This window comes from Clupea harengus, chromosome 20 (genome assembly GCF_900700415.2).
Source record: "Clupea harengus chromosome 20, Ch_v2.0.2, whole genome shotgun sequence".
Taxonomy (NCBI): Eukaryota; Metazoa; Chordata; class Actinopteri; order Clupeiformes; family Clupeidae; genus Clupea; species Clupea harengus.
In genome coordinates, this window is record NC_045171.1 from 18,858,203 (window position 1) to 18,882,329 (window position 24,127).

Below are 24,127 nucleotides of genomic sequence, written 5' to 3' on the forward strand. Positions count from 1 at the left end.
AAAACTACACCATGTGAATCTACGTTTAAATCTGAAAAACGGTGGGAACATTATTCAAATTAATATTAATAAGGTTAAAAAAAGACTTTATTCTCCCTGCTGACTTGCTCACTGCTCATGCACATACATCATTCATACTAGTATATATATATAATAAAAACCCTTATTTGGCATTTTTGATCCAATAATTACATAAAATATAAACAAAAACATAAAATAAAAACAATACAATAAACAATAAAGGCTACATGCAAAGGGATGGAAATGTTCAAATCTGCAAGATGAAATCCAGTGTGTCATGTTTTTAACACAATGCACGTGGGTGCATTATTGTATATTACAAAAATAGACGAATTTACTTTAAAACAACAACAAAAAACCAAGAATAATACCCTGAGGTCGTCCTTCAATATCGGAAAGTGATAATGTGCATTGCAGTTCCACAGTTGTCCACTAGAGGTCATGCCATGAATGTTGGTGGAGGGGTACTGTAGAATTACTTCTCTGGTTTCTCTCCACTCAGTTGCCTGTCCCCCCATTAAACCTTAATGAACATCTGTCAGAGCAAGACAAAAGTGAGTGTTAACCAAACCTTAAGAGCCGGAACAAGGATGTGTGCACTTCTCATATTGCACAAATCAATGGGCCACAACATTAGTTACAATAGGACATGGTCATTTCTGCTTTTCTAAGTGGTTTGGATGTGAAAATAATTTTGTAAAAAAGTTACAGGTCAGCTACAGATAGCGCACACGGACCCACCCACCCACACATTCACATACACTGTGCATCACGTTGAGCTATAAGGAATATAGTTGTCAGCCTTTTTTTTTCTTTTAAGTGTGACTCTTATCTCCATCAGTAAATAGGGTAACCGGAGACAGTGGGTGAGCCACATACTGTATCTTGGAAACCGCAAACAAAATACATTGTTACTCATACTTCACTGAGGCATGACTCTCCTTCTTATACATTCTTTAGAAGCAGGTGGGAGAGAGAAATAGCTGCAGTATCTATGGTGTTCAAAGAGAATGTTTGCCGTGTAAAGAGTTTATGTGTGCTCCCTTCTTAAATGCACTGGGCAGAAGACAAACTGGGTCGTTTTGCCTGTAACAAAACAAACAGAATTCTGCTGTTCAAATTTGCCCTGGGAAACAGGCAACAATGGTCACGCTGGTGTGTAGTGTGGTTGGATCTGTACATTTTCTTATCTTAGCAATCATCTTTCTGTATGTGTATCTGTGTGTGCACTTTGAAGGTTTATGCAAGTATATTCACATATACTCAGCTATATCCATTGACATAACTTAAGCATGATTTGGGGACCCTGTTGATCTAGTGTACTTTTCAAGGAAGAGCCTTTCAATGTATTGGTTGGAGCTGAGCTTTTCCGCCTGGTCTGTGAAACAACTGAAAGTCAACAGAGAAGTGTACAAGCGAGACACCAGAAAATGTGACTGAAACTGTTATTTCAATTGAGTAACTTTGTTAGGAACTTCATTCGACCTGTTGTCTGTTGTCAAACCACAGGCAGTAACACAGTCCCCTTTCCAGACGAATGCATGAGAACATGTGTTCAAGGTGCATGGAGGGGTATGTGTTCAAAGGTACATCTGAAGGTCCCTGTAAACCAGTTTTACTGGACATGATTTCAGAGATCCCTCATACCGCTGAGTAAAGCTCATCCTTATCCTTATGTTATTCAGAAGCTAAGGGAAGCACAAAAGTCACAAATTAGCATTCCTGTTATGGGCTGGGTGGAACAAGGGAAGGGTAAGTGGGTGGTTGAATGGAGAGATTTACTCTAACTTGAGGTCAATTAGCAGGTATGTTCAGTTAATGACACCACCATCCAAGACGACATGCTGAGTATTTTCAAAACGGGCTAAAAAAGGTACATGCACAACTTAACAGAGAGACTGTGCTCAAAGTTTAAGAGCCGGAGGGTGCTCAAAAAAAGGATAAGCTATGTCTTTCCTTTAGAAGTACTGTAACACACCCAGCAGTGAGTGCACATGGCTATAAACGTGGGTTGGCCACAGGTGTGCTCTTTGCTCTTAAATGTGGTGATAAGTGGTGACCCGGTGTGTGTGTGTGTGTGTGTGTGTGTGTGTGTGAGACAGAGAAAGGGAGAGTTTGGTACACACCTCACTCAGTAGAACCCATACATCAGAGTCTGTGTGGACCAGCAGGCGCAAGGCAGTCAGCTCCTGTACAGCAGCATCCAGCACCCCCTCAGCCAACCCGTTTACAAAAGAACCTGGATACAAAGAAACAAACAAACAAATGAATGACCACATTTTTGAAACCATCTTTATATGAACATAACTCATATGTCGCTAGGTCCATAGCTCCATAGCAATGACAGCTAATGCCATGAACACTATTCTGATGAAATAATTTCATATCCCTGGTTTCAAGTTGGACATTTGCCCATTCCGATGGCAACGAGTAGTTCCACATTCCTCAAGATGTATCTGTCTGTTTGTTTTTGATTCTCTATGTGCTTAATATCTTGCTTGTCCTATTTGCTCTAAAGGATAGTTTGTACTTAAGCCTTGATAATCCCTATGTGTTAAATTAGACACAATAACTGCTCCATCTAGAGATGTTACACACACACACACACACACACACACACACACACACACACACACACACACACACACACACACACACACACACACACACACACACACACACACACACACACACACACACAGTAAATAAATGAGGAAGTTTCAGTCAAACAGGATATGAAAGATAAGTGTTTATAAAATACTGTGCTCCATCAGAGCAAGACTGAAAAAAATATCCAAATATTTGTGAAAACAACAGTGAACATGACCTACCAATGACAATAAAACCATCTGAGGATGCCTGGTATTGAGGCAGTTCTCCTTTTTGAACCCTCTCAACCACAGATCTCTGTGAAACAAGCAGACATTGGCGGATGAACAAAGCACACACATACATATATAGTATGTGTGCGCACTAGCGCCTGCCAGGTGTTTGTTTCACAAACAATTTACAAAATACAGTTTCTATGACACTTACGTCCCTTGGCAGCACCTCCACTGTGGTGTTGTAGAACCTGTCGCCATTCGTCTCAATGTTGCCACTCCGAAAAAGGTACCTACAGTGGGGAAAGAGAGAGGGCACATGTTGGCATCCATCCATGTCCAATGGATACGTGGTGTTATAATCAGTACCACAACAACTAGCAAACAATATTAGTCAACCTCAGAAAAGTTGAATTTCAGCACGGCAAAAAAGTACTGCTAGTCAACCCTCTCAATGCCACCCACTCTCCAATGATAATGTTTAACTGATCATTTCTCCAAAATGATCTGGCTGGCAAGTCATTTTAAGAAAAATACAGTATTTTCCCCACTTTCAGCTGAAAATGAATATTTAAAAAAGTTGGCCTGTCATATCATGCCCAAGATATGTTGTCTTGCAGTTCATAACATCTTACAATGCAAGGCTGCTTATGGCCGCATTGCATTGCATTGAATTGTTTATTCTATTGTTTGGTACTGATTAAACAAAGGATCCCCTTTTATGTGTTCTGAAAGGTAACATGCCAATAGACAGGAATATAAATAATATTCAACTGATTCTGTTTGTAACTAATTAACCTGTTCACAATATAAACAGAAAGAAAAACATTAATCTAAAGCTGAAAAGCAGGCATTCAAGCGTTTACCAAGAACAACACATTAGTCCATGGAACCAGGCTATATATCACACAAGAGTCTTGTATGTGCATAATGACTGAGTGAGCAAGTTGATGAGAAAGACAGAGAAATTGAGAGGGAGGCAGGGAGAGAGAGAGAATGGGATAAAGAATGAAAGTCAGTCAGAGCAGGAGACAGACTTGAAGAGTTCACATTCATGTATATATACGTATACAGTGGGGAAAATAAGTATTTGAACTCCTGCCGATTTCGCAAGTTTGGCCACTTGGAAAGAAATGTGTGATCTATAATTGTAATAGTAGGTCTATTTTAACAGTGAGAAACAGAATATCAACAAAAAAATCCAGAAAACGGCATTTTATAACATTTATGACTTTATTTGTATTTGATGCAGAAAATAAGTATTTGAACCCCTAGCAAAACATGACTTAGTACTTGGTGGAATAACCCTTGTTGGCAAGCACAGACGTCAGACTTTTCTTGTAGTTGGTCACCAGGTTTACACACATCTCAGGAGGGATTTTGGTCCACTCCTCTTTGCAGATCCTCTCCAAATCCTTAAGGTTGCGTTTTCAATGGGAGGGAATGAGGTTCAAGCCCAATATTCCACGTTACATGGCCCCATCCATAGTCCCCTCGATGCAGTGGAGTCGTCCTGTACCCTTGGCAGAGAAACAGCCCCAAAGCATAATGTTTCCACCTCCATGCTTGACGGTGGGGATGGTGTCATATTCAGCATTCTTCCCCCTCCAAACGCGGCAAGTCGAGTTGATGCCAAAGAGCTTGATTTTGGTCTCATCTGACCACATCCTGTCTCCCAATCCTCCTTAGAATCATTTAAGTGTTCATTGGCAAACTTCAGACGGCCCTGTACATGTGCTTTCTTGAGCAGGGGGACCTTGCGAGTGCTGCGGTACTTCAAACTATTACGGCGTAGTGTGTTGCCAATGGTTTTCTTGGTGACTGTGATCCCAGCTGCCTGGAGATCATTCACAAGCTCCCCCTGTATAGTTCTGGGGTTATTCTGCACCTTTCGGATGATCACCGATACCGCACGAGGGGATATCTTGCATGGAGCCCCAGACCTAGAGCGATTGACAGTTGTTTGGTCTTGCTTCCATTTACGAATAATCGCACCAATAGTTGTCTGCTTCTCACCAAGCTGCTTGCCGATGGTTTTGTAACCCATTCCAGCCTTGTGCAGGTCTACATACTTATCTCTGACGTCCTTGGTCAACTCTTTGGTCTTGGCATGGTGGTGAGGTTGAAGGTGTGAAGTATGATTCTTTGGACAGGTTTCTTTTATACACGTCACCAGTTGAGATCAGGTGTACCTTGTTAGGCCTAATGAGGACTAATCTGTGTGCTTCTTGGGCACATAACTGGTCATTGGGAGCCAGAATTCTTGCTGTTTGCTTGGGGGTTCAAATACTTATTTTCTGCATCAAATACAAATAAAGTCATAAATGTTATAAAATGCAGTTTTCTGGATTTGTTTGTTGATATTCTATTTCTCACTGTTAAAATACACCTTCCATTACAATTATAGATCACACATTTCTTTGCAAGTGGCCAAACTTGCGAAATCGGCAGGGGTTCAAATACTTATTTTCCCCACTGTATATGTGTATTAGAGAGCAACAGAGAGTGTGTGTGAGAGAGAGATAGATATATATATATCTGTGTGTATATTAGAGAGCAACAGAGAGTGTGTGGGAGAGAGAGAACACTTAGAAACTTAGAAAGAATTACAGAGCAAGAGAGAGAAGAGGGGAGGGCCCAGAACAAAAGAGGAGAGGGAGGTGAAGATACAGAGCTGCACAGAAAAGAGCCAGAGATAAACGAATCCATTTCAGATGATGTACAGAGATAAGCTAGATAGGCTTACGCGTTGGGCCTGATATCAGTGAAAGAAACCAGATCAACCAGGTCATTCCCACATTACAAGGACATTGCTGTTAACCTTCCTTCTTACATGATGTAACTGGATCCAGTGAGTCCCAGATAAGGCATTGTTGCTAATCAAACTGATTATGCACTTTGTTTTCAAGAATCAGACTTTTATCTGATTTATACAAGGTTAATGACGTATCATTTCATGAAAGGACTACAGTACAAATTGGGGTTAAATAATGTGTGTGCGTGAGTGTGGACACAGGGTGTGTGTGTGTGTGTATACACTGCACAGAAACAAATGACGTATGTGTTAGTTGTGTGTGTGTGTGTGTGTGTGTGTGTGTGTGTGTGTGTGAAGCGTTTATCGTGGGCAAGAGACTCACCCCTGCACTCTCTGTGGCTGCTGGAAGAGGATGTGGATATAGTCTCCTGCGGTGGGAGTCAGGCCCCAGAAGAAGTCCTGTCCCCTGTAGGCCTTGTCCAGTGAGTGGGTCTGGTAGTGCTTCAGGCTGCTGCTCAGCTCTGCGCCGGGGTTCTTATGGGGGGTGAAGAGTGGCTGCTTCCCAAAGTCCTTATCCTAATAACAAGGCATGCATGCATAAGTGTGTGTGCATGTGTGTGTGTGTGTGTATTTTTGTGCACGTTTGTTTATTTATTTGTGTGTGTGTGTGGGGGGGGGGGGGGGTCTGTATGCATTAGTTTGTCCGTGAGGGTTATGTGTATGTCTTTGTGAGTGCGTTTGTGAGTGTGTGTGTAAAATGTAAAGTTATGTGTGGATGAGCGTGAGCAATGCTAAAGTATGTTTGTGTAATGTTTGTGTAATGTGTGTGTAATCTGTGTGTGTGTGTGTGTGTGTGTATGCATGTAATATGCATGGGTTTTGGGTGTGTATGGGTGACAGCATAAGGAGTATGGCTTTGGTTGTGCATGTGGGCGGGTGGGTGGAAGGGACTGGAGTATTACACACCCAAGCAAGACCTTTGTGCTGCACAAGCTTTTGTACTTCCATAAAAGTGGAAGAGAACTGCACATCAGCTATATATGCGTGAATTACTCATGTTTAGCAGTAAGAAAAGCTCCACTCACTTTTAGATTCTGGATCTTCCCCGGAAGGGAAGAGTGGAGACCAACATGTTGAAACAGTGATGGTTTGTGTCTCCGCTTCATTCTGCTTTTCTCAGCATTGCAGTGTTTCTGCAGAAGAGAGGATACCAAAAAATAGTTGTTTCAGCTAAATAAATGAATACATAAAAAGCTGGTCAAGTATCCTACAAAAACTGTTTATTTTGAGGAAGTTAAAAAACGTCATGTGAAGATGACTTTGGTAGGAGCTGTGAAACCACAGCATCAGATGCTGTGGATATCTTTGTACTTACTGCGTCTTTTTCAGGGTTGCAGACTTTAACCCACAAGATGTGATCCAAGAGCCAGTCTATTGGCTTGTCTTTGTGGAACATCAGAAAGAATTCCACTACCATTGGTAAATCAGAAGTCCTGAACAGTTTTCCTATTTCACACACACACAGATGGAAAAGAAGATATGAAAAAAAAAATCAAAGGTTGAATTTTACAGTCTCAGGTCAATGTGCAGGTGCAGGTCACACACACACAGACACACACAGACACACACACACACACATAGAGTGAGACAGAGAGAGAGAGAACTGTGAACATTTAACTACAGTTATAGTAGTTGTTCAACAACATCTTGAGGAAATGCACACTAACCCTAAATGCTTCCTGTTCGAGACACACAAATGTAACTCAACACCCTTACGTCCCCCAGCAGCCAATACAGTGTCACAATAGAAAAGTGAAAATTCTTTATGTGGTGTCTGCTTACTTCATCTAACCTACACCAAAAAGGTGTTTTTTTGTGTGTGTGTGTGTGTGTGTGTGTGTGTGTGTGTGTGTGTGTGTGTGTGTGTAGCTGTCTATTGAAAATGACACTCGAGATATTTGTGTCTGCTGGAAGCACCGCTACTTGACACACTTTGCCAGACACCATAGCCAGACACCGTATCTCGTCACTGGCTATGTTTCATCATGAAACCCTCAGGTCAGCAGTTCAGCATTGATGATCAAACATTCTCTAGAACAGTAACCAGGGTTCCCACCCAATTTAACATTTCAAAACCTTTCTATGACTTTTCAAAGACCTATACTGAAATGTTCTATGACCTTGCATGCACGTTACTCAGCAGGTTGGGCACTAATTATTGAGTGAAAATTAAACAACAACCTTTTCTAATAGGCTAGTAAGGCTATGGAAACTATCATGCTGCAGAATGAAACATTCTCCATGAAAGTGTACAGCAGCATAATTAATTGCATTAATCCTACACCTACGTACATACAACATAATCACATACAACAACCAAACATGCCGTTCTAAGGACACAGTCGGAGAACAGGGCAGAACAGAGCTGAGGAGGAGAGAACAGGAGAGAACAGAGCTGAGGAGGAGAGAACAGGAGAGAACAGAGCTGAGGAGGAGAGAACAGAGCTGAGGAGGAGAGAACAGGAGAGAACAGAGCTGAGGAGGAGAGAACAGAGCTGAGGAGGAGAGAACAGGAGAGAACAGAGCTGAGGAGGAGAGAACAGGAGAGAACAGGAGAGAACAGAGCTGAGGAGGAGAGAACAGAGCTGAGGAGGAGAGAACAGGAGAGAACAGAGCTGAGGAGGAGAGAACAGAGCTGAGGAGGAGAGAACAGAGCTGAGGAGGAGAGAACAGGGCAGCAGACTGACCGATGAAGCCCAGCTGAGAGAACTCTAGGTAGAGCCACTCCTCTGACGACACACCAGTAGCAAACGTCTTCATCATATCAGAGTAGCCAAGCTTTGCCACAATGTCATCCTCCAGCTGGTTGAGCACACACACACACACACACACACACACACACACACACACACAAAAACAAATCAATCATTGTGCATTGTGCATTGTTTGATGGCAGGAAATACATGGATTCTAGAAGATTAATCATTAGTGCTGATGACACTGAATCAACTCAAACATCCAGAGGTCCCTGACCTGGACGTAAAAGGTTCCCTTCGGCTGTGCGTACATCATGAGAAAGCTAAAATCCAAATTCTGCTTCGTTCTCCACCTAAAAACAAAACAAACAGACAAATGTGTCACATTGTATGACCAAATATTTCTCATAATGTGCAGTGTAGTGGATTATGGTGGGTTTATTTCCCTTTCTATTGGAATCCCAGAACCAGCATAGAGGGAAAACAGAGAGAGAGAGAGAGAGACGGAGAGAGAGAGAGGGAGAGAGAATGAGAATGATAGTGAATGTGTGTACATGCGTGCGTGTGAGTGAGTGAGTGAGGGAGTGTTGTATTGTATCGGGTGTCTGTAAATGTCATGTAAGTTCAGCAGCTTCTCACTTGACTCTATCTTTGGAGTCCCCAAAGGTGCTCTTCAGCTCAGAGAAGTCTGGATAAAAACTGGCAGGTGGGGAGATCACTTCCACAAGCCCAGCACTAACATCTGCAGGAAAACTGTTGAGAGATTTAAACCGGTGCTAAGAAATACATATAAAACACACTCCTAACACACTCACACTAGAAAGTGATGTGTCATACTGTGAGAAGGTGCCAATTCAATGCTCCATTTCTTTTATGTAAAAAATGTAGTTGCCCAGACAAGCAGTGCAGTTTTGGCATTGACAACACATCATTACAGTATGTTAACAGTCAACATGTAAAAAAGACCTAACACTTACTTCATTCGCACATCCTCAGCCACACTTGTGACAAATGCCGGGTCTGTCTGTGGGGAACACACACACACACACACACACACACACACACACACACAATCATAATGTGGCCCTACCGTATCACCGAGAATCATAACCACTTCAAGTTATTACTTATAATCTTATGTGTGGGAGATAATTAACAGTTTGATAAGATACATTTCGTATCCCTACTACTTAAATGTGCTTGTTCATAAACTTCTTTCTGCTTCATTAAGAAGAGAACAAAAGGAGGCTCTGATTTTGGATAATAAATGCTCTCAATAAACTTGCTGAACTATATGGTTTATTACTGTCCACGTGTAATAGTTACACTCAATAAGGTCCGACATTGAACGGAAGAAGGGAAAGAAAAGAAAAGAATACATTGAGAAATTGAGAAAATGTAGGAATTCTGCATTCTTTTTGATGCGAGGTGCAGTAAGTGGGCCGCAGACATGGTGAGGCATGCCGTGACGTGGTTACCTCAGCAACAAAGATGATGATGACCATGTCATCTTTCTGCTGGGGTGAGAGGTCATAGAGGAGTGAAGCTATGGTGTTCACCAGGTAACTCTGTTTCTGCCTGTGAACTGTCGGGATACCCAACACCAGTGATACTGTAACACAACACACACGGGATAGACAGAGATACAGGTAAGACAGTGGATGACATGAAAAATAGGAGAGAGAGAGAGGGAGAGAGATAGACATATTTAAAGATAAAGCTCGCTATTCTGAGTAAAGGTTGTTGACATTTGAGTTGAACAGTCCACTACGTTTCCAGGAGTGTGTACGAACATGGGAGCTTTTTTGACCATGCACACAGAACTGACAGCTAGAGGACCATGAGGAGCAATTTGACAAAAAGTGTACAGTTACCACCTTCAAAACTACTTTTAAAAAATCCTTCAAAACTACTTTTTAAAAATCCTTCAAAACTACTTAATCTTATATTATGTATGTAGACCTGTGTGTGTGTGTGTGTGTATGAGAGAGAGTAAGTACACATGTGTGTGTGTGTGTGTGTGAGTGAGTACGTGTGTGTGTGTGTGTGTGTGTGTGTGTGTGAGTGAGTACACCTGCATGGGTGTGAAAGTGAGTACATGTGTGTGTGTGTGTGTGTGTGTGTTTGAGAGTGAGTACACCTGCATGTGTGTAAGTACACTTGTGTATGTGCGTGTGTGTGTGTGTGTGAGAGAAAGTACACCTGAGTGTGAGAAAGTGCACCTGCATGTGTGTGCACACACCTTCATTCTCCTCTAGTGCCTATTCCTCCTGCTGACTGACTTGACGGGAGGGGTGAACGTGGAAGTGTGTGTGTTTGTGTGTGTGTGTGTGCGCATGTGTGTCTGTGTGCGTGTGAAAGCATTTTCACACATCATAAAAACATAGCCAAGAAGGCTATTCTGTTTCTATTACGCTACTAAATGTATCAGTAGGGTCATTTGATATCACAAACAAAACCTGTAAGGCCATCCAGACAATATGAATGCTATTTGATGACTGTTCTCATACATGGCCATGAAAAGCCCAGATACTATGATATCTTCTCAAATGATGACATTGGTTGATTTAAAAAAAAAAAAAAACATCTACCATATGGAGATGTTCCCTCCATTTTTTTATTAGCTTCAGGGCGTCTGCGTGGATATCTTACCCCTGTGTGCCATTCTAGTGAAGCTTATCTAAAATGGATATAATTCTGGTGCCTTAAAAATAAACGAAATAATTATAATCAGTGATGTTTTTATTATTATACGTTCTGCCTGCGAACTGTCGGGATACCCAACAGCATTGATACTGTAACACAACACAAACGGGATAGACAGAGATACAGGTAAGACAGTGGATGACATGAAAAATATGAGAGAGAGAGAGATAGACATATTTAAAGATAAAGCTTGCTATTCGGAGGAAATGTTGTTGACATTTGAGTTGTGGTCATTCTAGAGAAGCTTGTCTAATATCTTAAGAACTCTGATGGTCGACAGTCAGTAGCATACAGAACACATTAGATGTGGAGCAGTTACTTAATGTGTAATTTGACTAATTCTGGTGCCTTACAAATAAACGAAATTATTTAAATCAGTGATGTTTTTATTATTATAAGCTTTGTTATTGCACTGACCTCCAGAGCGACCTTTCCCCAGATATGCATTAGCCACAAGGCTGTCCTTATGATGTCGCAGGTGTGGTAGGTAAAAGAGGGAGCTGGTCTGATAAGACATGGAGATAGAAGCATTCACGTCTTCTTTCTTATCCACACCTATGAGAGAAATGTTGAGTGGCAAGAAAATGCAAGCGTAAGAGAAAAATTTGTCAAGCAGAACAAACGGCATGCATTTCATTTGGAAATTGAAGGTGTTAACACTGAAATGCGTTGGACAACGTTTGGTAAGAGGCTAGGGTACACTGACAGAGGGATCAGTTACACTTGTAGTGTTTCTGCTTGGAAGCTCAATGTACTCCAATGGCAACTCTCGCCCCTTCAAGGAATGAAACCACCACACAATTACAACTCCCCTTGAAACCTCATCTCAAGCTACTAGGCAACATCCGAACCTTGGAGTACGACCTGTCCACTTGGGAATTTAAACCTTTCCACTGCCTAACGACTTTGGGGTCCAAACATACTGTATAATCAACCACACAGCAGATGAGTCAAGTCCTTCCTCACCCTGGGCATGGCTAGAACTGGTGTTGGTGGTCTGAGTGACATTATCGAGATGCTTGAGGACAAAATTGAGCTCGGTTGTAAGCTCAGTTGCTCGTTGCTCCGCTTGCTGCAGTCGCTCAAACAGGCTTGCAAGGTCCACCTGTTTTGAGGTGTAATCTACACAGTCAAAGATAATGGAAATTAGGAAATTAGGCGTATGAACAGGCAAAGAACAGTCTGTATGTCATAGCTCAGTTGATTTGCATATACAATGTACAACGTTTTTTTATGGCCTATGTCTTCCCACAGCCCACTCTAACCACCTTGTTGCTTATGATTCTGTCAGCACAGTCTCTAATGGGTACTCTTCTGTATTGCTATGAGATCATTTGCCTTTCAAATATGACGTATCCAGTATCTTCTGATCATGAATATAATGGTATAAATACTGCCGTGAGTATTTATTTTCAAACAATGACACTGAAATACAACTCTGGCCAAAGTTGTCATCATGTTTTAAATTTTAGCATACTGGGTCATTTGTATATGAGGAATCCTCACCTAAGTAGGCCTACTTGTTCCCTCATTAAGCTTAGGGCTCCAAGGAAAATGCTGTAGTCCTATTCCATTACATGACTCTAGTGAGATTCTGTAGCTCAACTGGTACAACAAGATCAAAAGAAATTTGTGAGCAAGATGAAAGCTTCTGTGTGGGTTAAATCAGTGTAAATGTGTAGCAATTCTTTTAGTTATACGAAGGAAAATATGTTAAATTCCTCGTGCTATTGGTTGGGGACCCTCCACAGCCACACTTCTCACTGACACATGCAAGTACTCATAGCCAACAACCTAGCCTAACTGCAACAATAGGGTGCACTACAACCATCATACCAACGTGGACAGTTAACAAAACTTAACAACAACAATGACAAATATGCCTTTGTGAGCATTTCACTGGGGCTGTCAAGTGCAACAATAGGGTGCACTACAACCATCATACAGACACTTAACAAAACTTTAACAAATGAAAGATTAACAAAACTTAACAACAACAATGACAAATATGTCTTTGTGAGCATTTCACTAGGGCTGTCAAGTGCAACAATAGGGTGCACTACAACCATCATACAGACACTTAACAAAACTTTAACAAATGAAAGATTAACAAAACTTAACAACAACAATGACAAATATGTCTTTGTGAGCATTTCACTAGGGCTGTCAAGTGGGCACCTTCCTTTGTAAGTGTTTCGTTGAATTAGGCGACACCTCTAGAAGGCTCAACAGTGTCTGGCGTCCCAGACCCAGCCCCTTCCATACTTACAATGGGTTAGGACACATGTCATCACCAGGGACAACAACAGATACAAGGGTGAAAACATAGCCTCCTTGGTGGAGGTAATGAATTTTCTAAGCTCTTCAACCTGTCCTCGGTCACTCATCTTAATTCTTCTACACTACACTATATTCAAGATAAACAAATAAAATGTTGTCATTGAAATGAATGGTGGAATCTTCGTGACTTTAACTGGCTATAACTGTCTACAACAGTAAACTGTTCCGCAGCAGTCTCTCTCTCTTTCTCCTCTTAATCCTCATCTATCTATCTATTTCTTTCTTTTTTTACCTTATTAAGACTAAGACACTAACTTCCCATCCATTTCATTTCTTTATCTTTTTCTCTCTATTTCACTCACACTATCATTCTATCATTATCACTGTCTGTTTCTTAATATCTAATGTCTCAATCTATGAATTCCTTTCTCCTTCTCTCTCTCTTTCATTCACTCACTCTCTATTCAATCTCTCTAATTTGTCTTGACTTATTCTTGACTGATTTCTCTCCCCCCATGTATCTCTATCCCTAAGACCCCCTCTTTCAATGTGTCAGTCTTTACACACCTCTCTCCCTCCTCTTACTTTTTGAGGAGTAGGTTACCTTTATTCTACTTCCTTCCTTCTTTCTCTGCATGCACTGAATTTCTTTAAAATGTTCTAATCTTTTACTTTATATATCTTTAGATTTTGTAATTGTTTGCTTTGCATACACTGGTATTTCCTTTAGGAAATGCAAATCCAGTTGCAAATATACTATCCTCTGCCTGTCTTACCTAGGTTATATTTGTCCTGACCCAGACGCCTCCTGAAGCACTTAGACTCACACTGGACTCCTTTGTCTGCTGCTGTCCCTTTCTACATGACATACTTTAACGTGTAAACATGTACTGTCTAATTATAAAATCTAATCATGTGTCCAAGGTATACGCCTTTTAGTCATCAACACTAGATGCATTATAATAGATTATAAATAACGTTTTAACTTAATTAATTTGGGATCATTATTTCACATTGATGGGCTGATTTGGTCAATGTAATACCCATTTGCCTCTTGAATATGTATCAATTAATGCTTTTAATACCAAGCACGATCATTTAAAATGTAATCTAACTTGAAATTCTGCTTTGACCAACCCAACTTCATTCCACTGACGGGACATGTGTGGTCCTAAGACATTCACAAAAATGATCTTTTCGTCCAGTCTGAGAACTTTTTTGTCGTCCTCCTCGTCTGTCTCTCCCCCCATTTTACAAAACCGACAAAATAAACAGAAATTAGACCTAACATTACCATAACCGGTTGGGGTGGCAACCCTACGAGTCAGGCAGGTGTTACGACAACACAAGCAGTTTCTTTAATTTATATCATGCAGCGCCGTATCTGAAATGAGGTTACTTACCTTTCTGAGCTGAGTGCCATGAGATCACAAACAAACATCCCATACTGAAAACAATAAGCAGCGTGCCATAGTTGTGCCTCATCTCATTCCATACGCGTTCATGAAACTCAGTTGTCTTTAAATGTATAGGCTACTACTAAATTACTGCTACTCTCAGGAGCGAAACAATTATACAACACAGAAGAAAAGTTAAATTAACGTCGTTCATTCCTAGCAGTGGATAAGTTGTTTGAGAACAAAGTGAGAAAACACCAAGGTAGGTTCAGGCAGTGCTGTCTTCATGACTTGTCTTCCCCGCGTAGAAACCACCTAAATTACACCTTTCCTTTAGCTGACAGAAAGAAAAGTGCTCTGTCCGGATCCCGAAATCTTGCACACCATCTCCCTCTACCTGTTGAGGAAGCTAAACCAGTTGATCTCTTGCACATCACCGAGGTAGATTCCTCAATGACTTGTGCTGATTTTACAAAGGGATACTAGCTTTGATTATTACATCACCAACAATTATGTTAAGCAATCGTTTAACATAATTTCGTTTAAAGGATTATCCAAAATACATATTCAAGAGGCAAATGGGTATTACATTGACCAAATCAGCCCATCAATGTGAAATAATGATCGAGTATAGCCTGCCATCTAGCGGTTAAAAGTTTACATTGTAAACCAGACTATCTGACCCAACACACCTGCATATTTGATTTTACACTCAAAACATGGCATACCTTCAGGGGCATTTTTAATAGTGGGAATGTGAGTTTCATTCATTATGAACTATAGGCCGATGTATTTATCGTATATTTTAGTCTGTTTCAGTATGTGTGAATAAATAATCATAAAAATTGCACCTTAACAATCTTCTTATTATTACTATGAACCCTACATTAGTATTAAGAGAGATAATAATTTAACTTTATTTACATGATGCATTTGCATTTGTTTAATGTACATACTTGTCTTACTGATAAATATATACTAAGATGAACTGGAAAAATAGGGCTATTTGATGGCTCAGATGGTTGGGTGGGGGGTTCCATGTTCACAATAATCTACAATCACAATTAGATTAGTAATACATTAAAATTAAAATCCAATTATGGAAGACATGATCCAATACGAAACATAAAAAGTTTTACTGGAAGCATGTCGTGTGTGTGGAAAAATCAGAGGGAGACCAGTCATCACTTTCCCATGTCTACAGAAAGGTCGGCCATCACTGAGCCAGAGTGAAGATACAGAGCAGCCAGACGAGGCCCTGGCTGGTTACTTGCAGTGTACTGCCCCCTGGTGCCCTGCTCAGGCAAGGACAGGTCCAGTAGAGAGGACTGTCTCTGGTTAAGTCACTGTCGGTGTGCCCGCCCATGTGTCTGTGTCTGCCTCTCAGCCTGATCTGATCGGCGCTGTCCCTGTCGTCCTCCGAGGCCCCGCTCTCCCCCTGTTGTTCGCGGAACTCTTGGCGGTCGCCGGGCAGGGTCAGGGAGAGGTCGTCCTGGTTGTGAGAGAACGAGGCAGGGCAGTCCAGCCAATCAGTGGCCAGAGAGCGTGGATAGCCCGCTTCAGGGGCAGAGGCTGGGTGGGTGAACTTCCAGTAGGAGTTTCCTTTGAAGAGGTATGTTGATCCTGGTGAAACAGAGTAAATATCATTGATGTCTGAATACCATTTAGAGTGGTTGAAAATGAGCCATTGAGCTCCTGAAATATTATGGACCCCTTTCAGCGTTTGTCATCTTTGTTCCACCAGCCTATAAAGTACTATATTAGTGGTACGATGATTTAATGTGCTCAGATTTAGTCACCCACACAAACATATGCACAGACATTTTGGGGAACCACAGTGGAGAGCCCCCCCCCCCCCCTTACCACTCTCTTACCATCATCCTCTGTGATGATTCCATTCACCCCTCCTCTGATTAGCTCTGTCCATATCTCACTCTCCTTCTTCTCTCCTCCTCCTCGTCCTGTTTCCTGTTCTGTTTCCCCTGGGACGGCCCCCCACACAGCTCCTTCCTCGGGGTGCCACAGCAGCCCCTGCCCCCCGGCGGAGGCCCCCCCTGATGAAGTGAGATTGGACACAGGCCGGGGATAGCCTTCCTGCAGGGAGAGCTCTTTGAACAGCCAGACCTGTGAGTCTGCATGATCCACAAGGGCAGAGAGACACAGTCATTACCATATGATGCACTCAATGCTGAAAGTATGGTGCTAGCCACACCACGTTGATGTGTTTTTGCATAAAAGGAATGACTTGATTTAAAGGTTTAGGTTTATGACAGGGTGGTTGTAGTGGTTGTTTACAGCCGAGTGAGAAGCAACAGAGCAGCCAATTGCCCTCTATCATCCACTGTGTCCTTGAACAAGGCGCCCACCCAGCCCCACACCCCAGCACCCTCAGTGTTTTATGAAGGTCTATTGGGGGTTTATGCCCTTTCCACTAGTTCTACTGGCTAAATCAAATGTGTGAGTATGCAGTGAAGGTTTTTGCTACCATGGTATACAAAGCTTAGACTGAACTAGAGACCAAGACCAAGATCATGCACATCTATTATGCAAAGTAATTATGCATATATACTAATATACAAAGATACACACACACACATGCATGCATGCAGGGAGAGAGAGAGACAGAGAGAGAGAGAGGGAGAGAGAGAGAGAGAGAGAAAGAGAGAGAGAGAGAGAGAGAGAGAGAGAGAGAGGAAGATAAATGGTCTCACCACTAATGAAAAGGATGGCGTGGTCTGAATGTCTCTCCAGTACGGCGTTGACAGAGGTGAGGGTGGGAGGGAGAGCCCCCCACAGTCTCCTCACTGACACAGCCCTCCCGGACACCAGACCCCCGCGACTCACCCTCCACATGCTCAACCCTGAGAGGGAAAACAGAGGGAGAGGGGGCAGGGCAAGGGGAACAGAACACGATTGTCAGACAAGAGGGAGTTGAGGAAGAGTGAGAGAAGGGGGGAAATGGAAAGAGAGGAGATAACAAAAAGAAGAAAATTAGAGGAAGGAGAGAAGCAAGGAAAGGAATGAAGGAGGGATAGTAACAGACAGAGAAAGGAAGAGAAAAGTGGAGAAAGTCTCGGATGAGATCGTGAGATGAGGGACAGAGGGATGAAGAAGCACAACAGGAGTAGGGGCAGATGAGGGGACAAGTAGTGGAGGAAAAGAGGAGGAGAAGGGAAGGAGAGAGATGAACAGTTGGACAGATGGAGGAACCATTAAAGTTTGATTAATGTAGCAGTCCTGCCATGACTGAACAAGTTACGGTAGTGAGATCTCAAACTACCATACACGCACACACACACACACACACACACACACACACACACACACACACACACACACACACACACACACACACACACACACACTCTCATTACTATAAAATCAACAGTACGAAAATCACCTTTGAAGAAAAATATTTCTCCTCGAATCTTTGCCACCGCATCAAAACTAGTGTTACAGCGATCAATGTCATGGCTGTGACTGAAAGAGAAAAAGAGATAAAGAAAAAGTTAAATATGTATCTTTTTGTTGTCCTTTTTATCAGCAAAATCTACTGAAAATACTGAAATTATGAACACATTATATTTTGACAATGTTTGGTCTTGTGTGGTTGTAAGGTTTAAGGTTTCAAAGTTGGGTAAAACAAACACACTTCAAGGACCAACACTGTCACTTAGTACAAGTAGCTATCTTCTGTGATAATTTTCCAGTAAAACCAACATACAGATTTCAGTCACATTTCCATTATTTAGCTGATGGTTTTATCCTGGTGATTTACAGAATATTTATGTCACAAATGTAGTCAGTGGATATGTGCTCCAAGGGAACGGAACTCTTCACCTCAGTATTGCTAGCACCCTGTGGCCCCCTACAGAGAATACTGACAAGTACAACTACAATCTACCACGATACCTGAACAAAATATTTCACCATACCTGTGCCAGTGTCCATGTGTGTGGTGGTGTGTGTGTCCATGCGTGTGTTTGTTCGGATGCCTCAGTAGAGGCGCCCTTGCCTGACTGGTGCTGTCTGGTGGGAGTTCATTACTCCTCTTCCCTGATCACACAAATACATAAATAAAGAGAATGACTGCACTGGCCCATACACACAGCACTCATCATCATCATCATCATCATCATCATCATCATCATCATCATCACCATCCTCCTCATCATCATTAGCAGCAGCAGCATCACTATCATCATCATCATCATCATCATCATCTTCCTCCTCCTCCTCATCATTACTTTTTTTTTTATTGTTCCCAGTTCAACTTATGTCGTTTATAAACGTGGGTTTTATTATACATGAAGTTTACTTAATTTTTTCCTTACATACATAATACAAGAGAATTTACCTCAGACACACACATGTATGCATATAGAGTCTGTCTCTGACACACACACACACACACACACACGCACACACACACACACCCACACACACACACACACACCTACTGACCGTAGAGGGCGGTAATCTGCTCCAGGTCTGGGGCCCCCAGTTTGAAGTGTAGTGGGTCCCCAAGGGGCCCCTGGTAGTAGGGCCTCATGACAGAGCGACGCGCAGAGGAGTGGGACAGTCCCAATGCATGGCCCAGTTCATGAATCAGCACGGTAAAGAGGTCTGTGCCTTCTGAAGCTACACACACACACACACATCCACACAGAGAGAGAAAGCGAGAGAGGGAGGGAGGGAGGGAGGGAGGGAGGGAGGGAGGGAGGGAGAGACTGTAAGGTTTACCAAACCAATGCAATTGTTAATGGAGGTAATGACACATGTGTCTTTCCTTACCGACACGTGAGCATGTGTGTATGTATGCATGTGTACAATGCATGTACAGTGTATGTGTTGGTGTGTATGTGGTTTTGTGTTTATGTGTGTGTGTGTGTGTGTGTGTGTGTGTGTGTGTGTGTGTGTGTGTGTGTGTGTGTGTGTGTGAGAGGCTCTAACCTGGCTGTCTAAAAGCCCACTCTTCCTCCGCGTCCAGATGGACTCCTCCAGCCCTGTTGGGGTCAGATGGATAAAAGGCGTGCCCCACAGCACCCCCTGTCCCATCAAAAGGGTACCCGTCGCCATGGGGACCATGAAGGAAGTCCACCTGAAGATCTGCCACTTCAGGACCTCCCACCTGGGACAAGCAGTGAGGGCTTGAGGTCAGATTAAAGGCAACGTGAGGTGAACATGATGTCATCACTGAGGTCTGGTAATCCTCAAACTCCGAAACTGCTTTACTGCTCATAGTAGCCAAGTAGACCAAATACACAGACACGCAAGACATTTGGCCGTGGTCGCTGAAGTATGCACAGTATGTACACTAAAGAATCTGGTATGGTACAGAATGAATGATCTACGAGAATCAGAAGAAAGAGAATAACTTTATCATAGGGAGCTCATGGGGGACTGACCTCATGGAACTCCAAGCTGGTTGGCTCAGCCCAAACCCTTAGGGCATAGAACACCAGGGAGCGGACTGTTTCACGGGACAGACCTGAGGACCTGGGGTAGGAACTCAACCTGAGAAAAATGACTATAAATTAAAGTGCATTCTCAGAAAACACTCAAATGTGAAAGGCAGAAAGATATAGCCATCTAATAATGTCATCATAACAGTGTCTGTAAGAGATATAGAACCATGAATTTGTAGGATTATAAACTAAACACTGTATGGATATTTCCTAGAAATGTTGGATTGCTAGTATTGATAACGTATGATTGACTGAGCAGGAGGTTGCATGAAAAAGGAAATAAATGCAAACTCTGCAGCTAATGCTCCATATACGCACCACCAGTTGATATTACGCCGTGCCCAGGAGGCCGCTGCCCTTTTAATCCTGTGGTTACGCCCCTTATCATGTATTCCCGACGGCTGATTGGCTGCCCTGTCTTCATCAGGAAGGGAGCACCGAGGGGTCTGCATCAGGCGAAGAGTCTCATCATCTGTAAATGTGTGTGTGTGCGTGTGTGTGTGCGTGTGTGTGTGCGCGTGTGTGTGTGCGCGTGTGTGTGTGCGTGTGTGTGTGTGCGTGTGTGTGTGTGTGTGTGTGTGTGTGTGTGTGTGTGTGTTTGTGTTTGTGGAAGTGAAAACAATAAGAAATGAAAATGAAATAATACTAAACTAAATATTAAATACTAAAATAATACTAATAACAAACAAACAATGTTTCAAGAGCTGTATAAGAGCTAGTATTGACTACTTGTTTATGTTTCTCACCAGCAATCCCTGTCTCCTCTAGACCAGCAAACTTCTGCATGGCCTTCACAGCCTGAGTGACAGCGGACCAGGTCTGCAGCTGACCAGTAGAGGCATCTGGTGGTGGGAGGTACCCATACTTTGATAGCCAATCCTGTGTTAAGATCAGAAAAAAAACAGCCAGAGCAATGGGTATGTTTAAATAGACCAGTGGTCAGTTATTCTTAGTCATTGCTATAAAATTGTTATCTACAGAGCAGAAGAGTAGAAATCACTGCCATATATGAGGCATCAGATATTGATGTATGTCTTCTCTAGAACTTCTATAACTGTCAGAGGCAACAATAGGACACAAATAATGTACTGAAGTTCCCGGCATGTTATGTGCCCAATGCACCTGTCTCATCAGACACAGATAAGCTCTCTAAAGTCGTGTATTTGTTTAAAGACTTAAGTCGTGTCTGTGTTTAATTGTCTCCCTCAACTCCCACCTGTTAGTCTGCTGCACATGGTTACACACAATTGCCCCTTGTTGTCACACACACAAACATACTGACATAGCAAACTGTTAGACAAGCAAAAGAAAAAGAAACACACAGACAGTAAGACACACGGACAAACAGGCAGGCAGGCAGACAGACAGACAGGCAGACAGGCAGACACAGACACAGACACAGTCACAGACACAGACACAGACACAGACACAGACACACACACACACACACACACACAGACACACACACACACACACACACACACACACACACACACACACACACACACACACACACACACACACACACACAGTCTTCATCATTGCATGCAGCATGCAAACACATGCACACCTACCAACAGAGACACACATACACACTCAACGGCATAATACACAGCACACACTCAAGTTCAAGGACACTCAAGTTCAAGGACACACACGTAAATCCAGACAGCCTCTCTTCTTACCACTAACTGGGCGCTCTCGTCCTCAGTCGGGGTGGTGGATGGGAGGGGGGTTCCTCTGGATGGGGTGGTGGGGGGGGACTGGGCACACGCAGGCTCACACACACACAGAACGAGGACACTCCACAAGTGAACCCTCATTCCGCAGACATAGTCTCTCCTAAACAGATGTGTAATGGTTTGACGCAAAGCAAATGTCCAGCACAGGGATCAACAGAGGTTTCCTCAGTTCAGAGACTGTCTTGACATCCTCATGTTTGGGCTTAATGTAGCAGTCCTCAAAACGAAATTGATCTGCAAATAGATTAATTGAAGTTAAATACACTTTTATGGTGGAATCATTTTCACCTTATTTCTCTTCCCCTGAATTTATCTTTACATGCATTACAAATGTAGTTGCATTTCAGCTTGACATTTCTGTCGTTGGCAACACTGAATTGACAGACATGTTTCCAGTATGGGCAGCACATGCTAGACTGATATAGTTATCGTAAATGTTGTATGCAATAAAAACCAACATCAAAACTACAAGCACAAAAGGAACAAAGCTGCCCCAATAGTATTAGCTAGGCACTGGTGCAGATGTGTGTGTTAAGCTGTGTGTGTGTGTGTGTGTGTGTGTGTGTGTGTGTGTGTGTGTGTGTGTCTGTATTTGTGTTGTTGTGTGTATGAATGTGTGTATGCATGTTTGGGACAAAGCAGAGACAATTAACATAAGAGGCGAGATGTGTTGAAGGTATCAAAGCGGGAAGGAGATAGTATTAGCATAAGATGCTGCGGAGAGGCAGACACTGGCACTGCATTTAATTTCACCGGGAAAACAAAGTGGGGTGCAGGAGGAGGGAGGAAAACGCTTTAATTAAATTAGCAGCATTGGTTTACATGGGGCTGGATAGAGCAGGGGGCACCGGGGTAGAGGGACAGAAAGAGAGGGATGTAGAGAGAGAGAGAGAGAGAGAGAGAGAGAGAGAGAGGGATGGACAGAAAAGCTATAAAGTAATGGAATTAAAGTGAGAGGATTCAGAGCTCCCAAGAGAGACTAGAGTAAAGTGGGGTGATAAAACAGGAGGTTGAGAAAAGACAGACAGAAAAGCAGAAACATTAGAAGAAATGAAATAGACAGTTAATGTGAAACTTGATATAAATAAGGTAGATAAAAAAGGGGGGGGGGGGATTAGGAAACAAAACAAAGTATTTGTTCCTTGGGGTGTGTGTCTGTTGCTGTGTGGAATGTGTTTAATTAGAAGTTGACCAAGTAATGGTGTGTTAATTAATAGATTCCATAACAGTTTCCACCCCACAGCTATAATTATTGAACATGTGGTAGTAAAAGTTCATATGAGTGTTCTGCACGCCCACCAACGCGTGCACACACACATACAAACACACATACACACACACACACACACACATACAAACACACGTACCTGCATGCATACACACATGCACACGTACCTGCATATGTACACACATACACACAAACTCACGCGCACACACATACATAGAAAGATATGCACAAAAACATGCAGATACTGAAAGTTCCTTCTAATAAAAGGAATATATGGCATAAGAAATATAAGTATAAATATAAGTTGTAAGTTTATAAAGACTGAAGGAAAATATAACAATATGCATGAAAATAGTGTAAAACTTAATCTTCTGAATGCTAAATTTAGCCACACGCATGCCTATAATGCTGCCTTAACAGCTTAACAGGTGAAAGTAAAATGCTTGTGCGTATGTTTCAGGGGAGATCATGCCAATGGACAGACACAGCGCATGCAATCCACAATCCCGTAGTAAAACACACGACATGCGTGTCAACGCATTATACTCTTATACACGCAAACTAAACATATGTTTGTGCTCTAAGGGAAAGAAAACATGCATTAAAAACTGATTCTGTATTAATTCTTCAGCTTGTTTTAAATCATCTCAAAGGTAAGATGCACTTACCGTACTCTTATCCCTTCGCTGGTGCCTCTGCTCTGCTCTTTGCTGTCTCTCCTTTCTCCAACTCCCTCTTTCCATGAACAGATGTGTCCCTCACTCATCTGTCCCTCCCCCCCCGTGCCCTAGCCGCCCCCGCCTCCCCTCCTAAACCCCCACCCTGCTAACGCCACGACCCCTGTGTTCTTACAATGGTCTCTTCAACACTGCCAGCTACACACACACACACACACACACACCATCACTCACCAGATGCATCATGTCTAGTTAGTCACTGTGTGTGTGTGTGT

General features: G+C 42.5%; 2 protein-coding genes across 2 annotated transcripts; both read right to left on the bottom strand.

Moving 5' to 3' along the window:
* Nucleotides 1-59: 59 nt before the first annotated feature.
* On the bottom strand, nt 60-15,159 carry zgc:154054 (Glyco_transf_54 domain-containing protein). The gene is made up of 15 exons (XM_031586798.2): nt 14,744-15,159; nt 12,027-12,182; nt 11,478-11,615; nt 9,833-9,966; nt 9,332-9,378; nt 8,994-9,107; nt 8,632-8,707; nt 8,346-8,460; nt 6,974-7,104; nt 6,684-6,791; nt 5,981-6,174; nt 3,058-3,136; nt 2,853-2,928; nt 2,148-2,260; nt 60-556 (listed from the first exon to the last, which is right to left on the bottom strand). Exons 1-15 carry the CDS (start codon nt 14,823-14,825, stop codon nt 539-541), a joined length of 1,581 nt encoding a protein of 526 aa, XP_031442658.1. The 5' UTR covers nt 14,826-15,159; the 3' UTR covers nt 60-538.
* Nucleotides 15,160-15,616: 457 nt separating this feature from the next.
* Nucleotides 15,617-23,931, bottom strand: mmp17b (matrix metallopeptidase 17b). Its single transcript, XM_031587302.2, has 12 exons — nt 23,844-23,931; nt 21,891-22,181; nt 20,952-21,084; nt 20,524-20,677; nt 20,146-20,254; nt 19,691-19,868; nt 19,202-19,378; nt 18,673-18,793; nt 18,138-18,217; nt 17,449-17,598; nt 16,612-16,869; nt 15,617-16,360 (listed from the first exon to the last, which is right to left on the bottom strand). The coding sequence occupies exons 2-12, from the start codon at nt 22,026-22,028 to the stop codon at nt 15,954-15,956; spliced, it is 1,905 nt and encodes a 634-aa protein (XP_031443162.2). The 5' UTR covers nt 22,029-22,181; nt 23,844-23,931; the 3' UTR covers nt 15,617-15,953.
* Between the last annotated feature and the right edge of the window lie 196 nt (nt 23,932-24,127).

Coding starts and splice junctions, on each gene's coding strand:
- mmp17b (XM_031587302.2), bottom strand. CDS start 22,028: ATGAGGGTTCACTTGTGGAGTGTCCTCGTTCTGTGTGTGTGTGAGCCT. Junction 20,678..20,951: donor AGAGGAGACAGGGATTGCTG/GTGAGAAACATA, acceptor ACACATTTACAG/ATGATGAGACTCTTCGCCTG. Junction 19,869..20,145: donor CCAGCTTGGAGTTCCATGAG/GTCAGTCCCCCA, acceptor TGCTTGTCCCAG/GTGGGAGGTCCTGAAGTGGC.
- zgc:154054 (XM_031586798.2), bottom strand. CDS start 14,825: ATGAGGCACAACTATGGCACGCTGCTTATTGTTTTCAGTATGGGATGT. Junction 8,461..8,631: donor AGGGAACCTTTTACGTCCAG/GTCAGGGACCTC, acceptor GTGCTCAACCAG/CTGGAGGATGACATTGTGGC. Junction 6,175..6,683: donor GGAAGATCCAGAATCTAAAA/GTGAGTGGAGCT, acceptor CCTTGTTATTAG/GATAAGGACTTTGGGAAGCA.